We start from the raw sequence: 10,293 nt of genomic DNA, 5'->3' as shown, positions 1-10,293 counted from the left end.
CAAAAAAAAAAAAAAAAAAAAAAAAAAAAAAAATATATATATATATATATATATATATATATATATATATATATATATAAAGAACTGGCACAATGCATTCACTCAATAAATGACACTTATTTTTTATTGGCAAAAAAAATATATATATATAAAATACTTTGGGATAAACCTGGCAAAAGATGTGAAATACTTGGACACTGATAACAAAACATTGACAAAGTTAAAAATATCTAAATAAAGGAAGAGATATATGTTGTTCACAGGTCAGAAGATTCAATACTGCTAAGATGACAACTCCCCCCAAATGGATCCACATATCCAATGCAATGCCAGTCAAAAATCTCAGCAGGTATTTTCACAGAAACTGACAAGCTGATGCTAAAACTCATACAGAAACAAAAGGTCCTAAAACACTGAAAACAACTTTGAAAACAAAGAACAAAGTTGAAAAAGTAACACACTGTGATTTCAAAAATTATTACAAAGCTAGAGTAATCAAAAGTAACTGTATTAACACAGACAAATATATCATGGAACTGAATAGAGAACACAGACAAAACCCCACATACATGTGGACAACAGATTTATGACACAGATGCAAAAGAAATGCAGTATAGAAAGGATAACCTTTTCAACAAACGGTGCTGGAACAAGTGAATATCAATATGCAAACAATTAACTTAGATCCATATCCTGCACCATATATAAAAATTAACTCAACATATATCAGAGACCTAAATATAAAACCTAAATCATAAGACTTCTAGAAGAAAGCATAGGAAGAAGAGCCATTAAAAAATAAACTAATGAACCAGACATCATCAAAATTAAGTACTTCACGCATTCAAAAAATAGTGTTAAGAGAATGAAAAGACAAGTAACATACTAGGAGAAATTCTTCGTAAAGCATATGTGTAATAAAGGACTTGAATCCAAAATACACTAAGAACTCTAGAAACTCAACAATAAGAAAGCAAAGAACCCAATAAATAAAATGGGCGAATGATCTGAAAAGACACTTTACCACAGAAAACACACACGGCAAATAAACAAATGAAAAGATGTTCAACATCATTAGTTATTAGAGAAATGTAAATTAAAACTATAATGGGATACCACCACACAGCCATTAGAATAGCTAAAATTAAAAAGGCACACCTTAGGTTGGCAAAGAGGAATGAGAACTCTTGGACCCTCTGCTGGTAGGAATGTAAAATGGTACAACTGCTTTGTAAAAAGTTTAGCGTGTCCTTAAAAAGTTAAATAAGGGACCTACCTTACGATCTAGCTGTTCCATTCATGGCTATTTACCCAAGATAAAAGGAAATATATGCCCATATAAAGATCTGTACATGAATGTTCATAGCACTTTTATTTAAAATAGCCCAAAACTATAAACAACTCAAATGCCCATCAACAGATAAATGGATAAACCAACTGTGTTATATTCAATGATACTCAGCATTAACTACTGATCCATGACAACAGGCATGAATCTCAAAATAATTATGCTGAGTAAAAGAAATTAGAAAAATGTCATAACACATATTGTATGATTCCATTTGTTTAAAACTCTAGTAATCTGTAGTGACAGAAAGCAAATCAATAATTGGTTTTAGAGGGAGGTGAATCATGGCAGGATGGAGAAATTACAAAAGGGTACAAGGAAACCTGTGATGCATCTGTTCACTATCTTGACTGTAATTATGGTTTCAAATTTTATCTAATTGTACATTTCAAACATGTGCAATTTATTATATATCAATGGTACTTCAATAAAGCTATTTAGAAAAGAGGAATGGAAGTGATGGTTCGACTTAGAAACTTCTGCTTCTTGAAAAGCTTCTACCATCACAAGAAAGACCTTATCTAGCCGACTGGAAAATAAGAGGTCACAAAGAAAACCAGAACAGACAGCTACAGTCAACTACCAGATATGTAACTAAGGGGCTATCCAGAATCAGTGGAGCTGTCAAATGACTGTAGCCACATCAGTACTAGAGGTGAGATCAAGAGAACCATTTGACCAAACCCAGAGCAAATCACAGAATGAGAATAAACAAATGGCTGTTTTGAGTCACCATTTTGAAGATAATGGTTAAGTGTGAAAAATAACAACCCCAACAAAAATAGTATAATTTAAGGAAGTATAAATAGTATAATTTAAAGACACCAAGTTATGGAGACAAGAGCAAAATTCAAAGAGATCCAGGAGAATAGCAGAGTAATCATTTCCAAAACAGTGTCTGGTCACACCAAGATGGGAAAAAAAAGAAAAAAAAAAAAAGAGATGAATGGGTACTATTTAGAACACTGTACTCCTCTACGATTTGCTGTATTCCACTCTCTTATAATACTTTGCTTTCAGCTGTTATTTGGTGACTCAATACATTAACATGCTGGGAAGGGGAAAAAAAAATCACAATGAAACAACAGGAATTCTAAATTAAACTGATGTCTTTCCCTTATTCATAAATAAGTTATATTCTAATTCATGTCACAGTAACTCATGTTGTGGCAAAACAATCTACATTTCCATTTAGCTGGGTGTGAAAGAATATATTAAGAGTAGCAATGAGAAATAGAGTTGGAATGGCAGGTTGAGGCCAGATCACAAGATGCTCTGAATACTAAGCTAAGAAGTTTGGAACACATTTTGAATGCAATGGGAAGCCACCAAAAGGTTTAAAGTAAGAATAACATAAGTGGGACTTCCTTGGTGGTCCAGTGGCTAAGACTCCATGCTCCCAGTGCAGAGGGCCCGGGTTCGATCCCTGGTCAGGGAACTAGATTCCACATGCCGCAACTAAGAGTTCGCATGCCTCAACTAAAGACCCTGCATGCTGCAACTAAAGATCCCACATGCTGCAACCAAGATCCCATGTGCTGCAACTAAGACCCGGCACAGCCAAATAAATAAATAAATATTTAAAAAAATAAGAGCTGTGATTCAGAAATAGCTATGCATAATTTAGATGCATTTCAAGTAGACAAAAAATGTAACTGAAAGCTCTGAGTTCTAGGCAATCTACAAAAGATACTAAAAGCCTGTGCTAAGGCAATGACAATGAGCATAAAGAGTCAGAGGATGGCACTAAACTAGAGACAGGACTTAGCAAAATACTGGTGATTGGATGGGAACACAGAACCAAGGGACTCCAGGTTTTTTCCTATTATAAGCAAAGCCTCAATAAAAATACTTACGCATATGCCTAAATATGCTGGTGCTACTATTTGCCAGATAGAGTCCTAGAAATGAGACAGTACTTCAAATTCATTTTAATGTTCCTTGCGCATGGATATACATCAATTGTCTAAAACTGAGGAAAACTGTAAGGATATTTATGGTCTGGTAACATGTCTACAAAAATGATATTCTACTTCTGATGCTCAGAGAATACACACTCCCAAAAGCTATGGGCCAATTCTTAAAATGGTAAAGGATTTTCTTTCTCACACCCCATTAAAAAACAGTGTCAGTGAGATTTCTTTCTAAGGTACAAGATGATAAGGAGGTGACTGTGGTTCTGTTGATGATACAGTAATAGAATTTTTAATATAACTGACATGTCAGAGCATACAATGACTATACCTGGGGATCAGGGGGAAGGCCATAAGAAAATTAAATGGGGATGACTGCTTTGGCTTTGACTTAATGTGCAGAAAGAGAGTGATGCTGTATTGCTCTACAGGTCATACAGCTGGATATCCTTCTCACACAGTTGATCAATGATTTTTTTTGTAGAAGCAAATTTCAAAGCGTCTCCTAGATTCAGCTTTATTCCATAATAGCTAGTAAGATTAAACAACCATGCTAACAGAGAAAGGCAGCAAGGCAAAATTATTAAGACTTTCAAATTCTAGAACCAGCCTTCATGGGTTAGAATTCCATTATCAGTAATGTGATCTTAGGCACATAGTATTTATGTAATCTGGGACAGGTGCTTTAACCTGTCTACCATAGTTAGCTCTACTATATGGTGGAAGCAATAAAATTACCTACCTTTAGAGGAGTGTTTGTTTTATGTATTCAGGTGCTCCTAAATGGGTGCATACATGTTAACATATGATATCCTCTTCTTATATTAAACCTTTTATCATTGTATAGTGTCCCTTCCTGTCTTTCTTTATGGCCTTTGCTTTGAAGTCTATTTTGTCTGATACGAGTATTGTTACCCCCACTTTCCTGTCATGTCCATTTGCATGAAGTATCTTTTTCCATCCCCTCATTTTCAGTCTACGTTTCTTTTACCCTAAAGTGGGTCTCTTGTAGGCAGCATGCTGTAGGTTCTTGTTTTGTCATCCAATCTGCCACTCTCTGTCTTTTGATCAGAGCATTTAGTCCATTGACATTTAAAGTAATTACTGATAAGTAGGTATGTCTTTATTGCCATTTTAAACCTTGTTTTCCAGTTGATTTTGTATTTGTCTTTTGTTCCTTTCTTCTTTTTGTTTTTCCTTTTGTGGTTTGACAGTTTTCTTTTGTGTTATCCCTGAGTTCTTTTCTTTTTATTTTTTGTAATCTATTGTGTGTTTTTGATTCGTGGTTACCCTGATTTTCAAATATGTTAACCCATTACTATATCTCCTTGCTTTAGACAGGTAGTCACATAAGTTCAAACACATTCTAAAAGATCTATATTTTCTTACTCCCCTTCCCTACATTTTGTGACTCTGATGTCCTATTTTACATCTTCATGTTATCCTCTTCTGTTCATTGTAATTATAATCACTTTCACAAAATATTTTGATTTTTTAAAAAATCTATGTACTGGCTTCCTTAAGTGATCCAATAATCCCTTTATGTACTTGCCTTTCCTATTGTGATTTCTCTTTCCTATAGAGTCTTGCTTCTTTTCTATTTAGAAAAGACCTTTCAATATTTCTTTTAGGATAGGTTTAGTACTGCTGTATTCTTTTAGTTTTTGCTTGTCTGGGAAATTCTTTATCTCCCCTTCTACTCTAAACGACAATTTTACTGGGTACAGTATCCTAGGTTGCAGATTTTTCCCTTTCATGACTTTGAATATATCTTGCCACTCCCTTCTGGCTTGCAAAGTTTCTGTAGAGAAATCAGCTGATAGCCTTATGGGGGTTCCCTTGTAACTGACTGACTGTTTTTCTCTTGATGCCTTAAGAATCCTCTCTCTCTCTTTCAATTCTGACATTATAATTATAACATGTCTCAGCGTAGGTCTGTTTTGGTTCATTTTGTTTGTGACCCTCTGTGCTTCCTGTACCTGGATATCTGTTTCCTTCTTTAGATTTGGGAAGTTTTCAGCCATAATTTCTTCAAATACACTTTCAATCCTCTTTTCTCTTTCTTCTCCTGGGATCCCTATTATGCATAGATTGGAATGCTTAACATTACCCCACAGATCTCGTATGTTGCTTTTTTTCATTTGTCTTTCTGTCTGCTGTTCTGATTGGGTGATTTCTGTTATTCTATCATCCAGATCACTTATTCATTCTTCTGCCTTATTTAGTCCACTGTTCATTGCCTTTAGCTCAGTTTTTATCTTGGCAATTGAATTGTCTAATTTTGACTGGTTCCTCTTTATAGTTTCTAGTTCCTTGTTACAGTGATCTGCATTTCTATCAATAATCTTTCTTAATTTCTTTAGCATTTTTATTACCTCCTTTTTGAACTCAGTGTTTGGTAGAATGGAGAGGTTTCTTTCATTTTGTGTTCTTTCAGGGGATTTCTCTTGTTCTTTTAATTGGGAGTGGTTCCTCCAATTTTTCATTTTACTCATATTTCTCTCTCTGAATTTAGGAGAAACAGTTATCTACTGTGGTCTTAAAGGGCTGTTTTTTATTTGGGAGCATCCCTGTGTAACCTGTGTGAGTCCAGTGTTTTTGGTGCAAGGCCTGTATTTGGTATGGATGCCTGCCATGTTCTGGCCGTTATCCCCTTGACAGAGGGGTTGTGTTGTGGTGACCAGAGCTTGCACTGGATGTTGAGCAAGGCCTCTTCTTTGCTCTGTGGTTGTCACAGCCCTGCTGGGAGCAGGGTCTGCTCCCCAATTGTTGGGGTAGAAGCCCCCAGATCCAGTTCTAAGCTACAGTGTGAGGTAGGCAGGACTGGAATGCTCTCACTAGGAAAGGGGCCTCTGTGTATTTTCTCCAGGAGCTGTCCACCAGGACGTGCAACTCCGTGATGTCACCTGCCACCCGGTGTGTACGCCCACAAAGTACAATATTGCTGGCACTGCCTTCAAACCAGCCTCCGCTACAGGAGCATCAATAATCAACAGACTCATACATTTCTCAGGGATGTGCATGCTCACAAAGCCACTGGTGCGAAAACCCACCAAGGTGGCGCTCCTGCACCCACTACGGGAGTGCTGGTAATCTGCTCAGATTTAGCACGTACACACCCACTCTGGTGGCGCTTGCATGCTCCCAAAACTTGCTGGTGCACATTTCCAAAGTCCGCAGTGGCTGCAGCCATGCCCCGCTGGGAGCATGCTGACAATGAGGCTGCCATGGTGGGCCCACACACTTCCCTTCGTGTGCTGACAATGGGGCTCCTATGGCAGACCTACACTCCGTGCCAGTTGCATCCCAGACCACACTTCAGGCCCTTCAGGCTATCTCTGCACAGCCAAACCAAGTCCCCTCACCAGGTCTGTCCACTGAAGCCCGAGTTTCAGCATCCAGCCCCTGCACATACCAGCAGGCCTGCATGTCGGGCTGCAAAGTGCACCAATGTGCAAGGACCATCTATGCTCGTCTCCCTCTACCCTACCTGGCTATAAGCTGGCTCCTGTATTCGTCTCTGAAGCTCCCTATCTGTCCCAGTGGACCTCCCAGCTCGTGAAGGAGGTTCCCAGGGTGAGGAAACCTTTCTTCTTTCACAGGTCCCTCCCAGGGGTGCAGGTCCTGTCCTGATTCCTTTTTATTTCCCCTTTCATCCTAACCAGTTACGTGGGCATCCTTCTTGCAGCTTTGGTTGTATTAGATCTTCTGCCAGCTTTCAGTATGTATTCTGTGAAAACTACTCCACTTGTAGATGTATTATTGTATGTATCTGTGGGAGGAGGTGAGCTCCATGTCCTTCTATGCTGCCATCTTGACAGCTTGTCCCTTCTTGATAAAATCATGACTGAAAGGTAAGAGACTTGGAAGACAAATTCAGGAGGTCTGCAAATAATGAATTAAAGAAAGAAAACAGGTATGCTAACACATATATATGGAATTTAAGAAAAAAAAAAGTCATGAAGAACCTAGGGGTAAGACAGGAATAAAGACACAGACTTACTAGAGAATGGACTTGAGGATATGCGGAGGGGGAAGGGTAAGCTGTGACAAAGCAAGAGAGAGGCATGGACATATATACACTACCAAACGTAAGGTAGATAGCTAGTGGGAAGCAACCGCATAGCACAGGGAGATCAGCTCGGTGCTTTGTGACCCCCTGGAGGGGTGGGATACGGAGGGTGGGAGGGAGTGAGCCGCAAGAGGGAAGAGATATGGGAACATACGTATATGTATAACTGATTCACTTTGTTATAAAGCAGAAACTAACACACCACTGTAAAGCAATTATACTCCAATAAAAAAAAAAAAAAAAAGGAAAGAAAACAGGACAAACCTTGTATTCTTCTCTTATTTAGGAAAAAGAGAAAAAAAATCCCTAGCTGCAGAAACAGACTGAAGTCTTCAGATTGAAACGCCTAAGACCCAGGTTTAATTTGGGTGGATTGGCCCGGGGTGGGAAGGAGGGAAGCAGGTAGAGGGAGACAATTTAATGAAAAAAAAAAAAAAGATACAATCTTGTAAGTAAAAATAACTTAATTTCAATCACAAAGAGAAAAATCTTTCAGAGAAAAAGAATAGGTTTCCTGAAAAGGGAAAAGACTCAGATTAACACTAGACTTCTCACTAATAACCCCAGAAACCAGAGGGCACTAGAATATTACCTCATGGCTAGGGAAAAAAAAAAAAGAATCTCAACCTAAGAATCCTGTACCTAGACAGGATATCCTTCACCATGCTTAAAGAACAGTACGTTCAAATATTATTTAATATATCAATGCCCACTGTGTGCAGAAAATGCTCTTGGCATTGAAGCTATAGTGAAAATAACAAGCAAAAAGATATGGAACTAATATTCTGGGTTTGAAAAATGGACAGGGACTTCCCTGTTGGCACAGTGGATAAAACTCCGCACTCCCAATGCAGGGGGTCTGGGTTCGATCCCTGGTCAGGGAACTAGATCCCACATGCATGCCGCAACTAAGGGCTCACATGCCACAACTAAGGGTTCACATGCTACAACTAAGGAGCCTGTGTGCCACAACTAAGGAGCCTGTGTGCCACAACTAAGGAGCCCGCAAGCCACAACTAAGACCCGGTGCAACCAAATAAATTAAAGAAAAAAAGAAAAATGGACAGACACAGGCAATCTACAGAAGAGGAACTGCAAAGGGCCAATAAATATAGGAAAAGATGCCAAACCTCACTAGCAATAGAAATTAAACAAATGGAAATTAAAATGACAAGACCATTTTTCACCAATCCAATGCAGGCACAATGTAGGTGAACAGAAATCTTAAGAACACATAGGAGTGACTCTGGAAACTCTGGAAACTGACACAATTTTATGAAAAAATGATTTGGCAATATTCATTAAAAAGAATATACATACACACTTTGACCCAGCAATCCTACATAGGGAAAAGTGCCCTAAAGAAATAAATGTGCCAATACAAAAGGGTATATGTATAACGATGTTTACTGTAGCACTGTTTATAGTTGCCAAAGGTCCATTAAGAGAAGAACAGCAAAGAATATAAGAAACTTCCACACTATGGAATATTATACAAATACTAAAACTAATAAGTTGGAAGTATACGTATTAATCTAGAAGGGTAGTCATAATATACTAAGTGAAAAAAATCAAATTGCAGAGTAATGTGTAAATTAAGATGTTAATTTTGTGTGAAAATAATGAAAATTTCTATATTTATCTATTTAAATATCTACTCATCTGTAAGTTAGGATCCTATGCAAACATTCAAAATCAAGTTACAGAAAAATGTTGAAGTGAGACAACGTTCATGATATAACATGTCAAAAAAGCTGTACAGTAGCTTTCTATAAAGAAAAAAATGTTTTCAATAATCCTCTACCTATGAAAACTCACAGATTTATCAAATGTGCTCCTCATGAACAGGTGACATTAACAGTCACTTACAGTAATATCACTTTGGATTTAAAAACAGACTTCAGTAGCCTTTCAAATTCTATGTACTATTAAATATAAGTGTATCTGCAAACAACCGTTAAAAAGGTATAGGAATATAAGTAAAATTAATGATTATCTGTGAGTAGTGAAGTTATTTATTTTTTCTTGTTTATCTCTACAATTCTCAGATTTTCTTCATCGAACATTTATCCCCCTTATTAAAAACTAAAACTTTTAAAAATCCAATTCTCAAAACTATAAAACTCCTAAAAGATAACATAACAGAAAATCTACATGACCTCGGTTTGGTGATGACTTTTAGATACAACACCAAAGGCACAATCGATGAAATAAACGGATAAGCTTGACATCATTAAAATTAAAAACTTCTGCTCTGCAAAAAATCTGTCAAAAGAATGAAAAGACAAGCCACAGACTGGCAGAAAATATTTGCAAAAGACGTATCTGATAAAGGACTGTTACCCAAAATAACAAAAAACTCTTAAAATTCAAAAATAAGAAAACAAACAACCCAACTAAAAAATGGGCCAAAGACCTTAACAGGCACCTCACCAAAGATATATGGATGGCAAATAAGCATATGAAAAGATATTCCATGGCATATGTTGTGAGAAAAATGCAAACTAAAACAAGGAGATACCACTATACACCTATTAGAATGATCATAATCCAAAACACTGACAACACTGTCAAAGATGTGGAGTAACAGGAACTCTCATTCATTGCTGATGGGAATACAAAATGGTACAGCCACTCTGGAAGACAGTTTGGCAGTTTCTTACAAAACTAAACATAGGGGGCGGTGGAAAGATGGCGGAGGAGTAAGACGCGGAGATCACCTTCCTCCCCACAAATACACCAGAAATACATCTACACGTGGAACAACTCCTACAGAACACCTACTGAATGCTGGCAGAAGACCTCAGACCTCCCAAAAGGCAAGAAACTCCCCACGTATCTGGGTAGGGCAAAAGAAAAAATTAATTAAAAAGAGAGACAATAGAATAGGGACGGCACCTGCACCAGTGGGAGGGAGCTGTGAAGGAGGAAAGGTCTCCACACACTAGGAAGCCCCTTCG

The 10,293-nt window shown here is 37.6% G+C and overlaps 1 protein-coding gene across 1 annotated transcript in view; it reads right to left on the bottom strand.

The window, feature by feature from the left end:
- RIC1 (RIC1 partner of RAB6A GEF complex) overlaps positions 1–6,490 on the bottom strand; it is a 100,225-nt gene extending 93,735 nt beyond the window's left edge. The window contains 2 exon segments of the mRNA XM_007450218.1: positions 6,100–6,232; positions 6,315–6,490. Of these exon segments, the coding sequence (XP_007450280.1) occupies positions 6,100–6,232; positions 6,315–6,490 (309 nt within the window).
- Positions 6,491–10,293: the final 3,803 nt, after the last annotated feature.

Source organism: Lipotes vexillifer, unplaced genomic scaffold (genome assembly GCF_000442215.2).
Source record: "Lipotes vexillifer unplaced genomic scaffold, Lipotes_vexillifer_v1.1 scaffold1074, whole genome shotgun sequence".
Classification (NCBI taxonomy): domain Eukaryota; kingdom Metazoa; phylum Chordata; class Mammalia; order Artiodactyla; family Lipotidae; genus Lipotes; species Lipotes vexillifer.
Note: the sequence above shows the minus strand (reverse complement) of the source record. Positions and strands in the feature narration are given on the sequence as shown.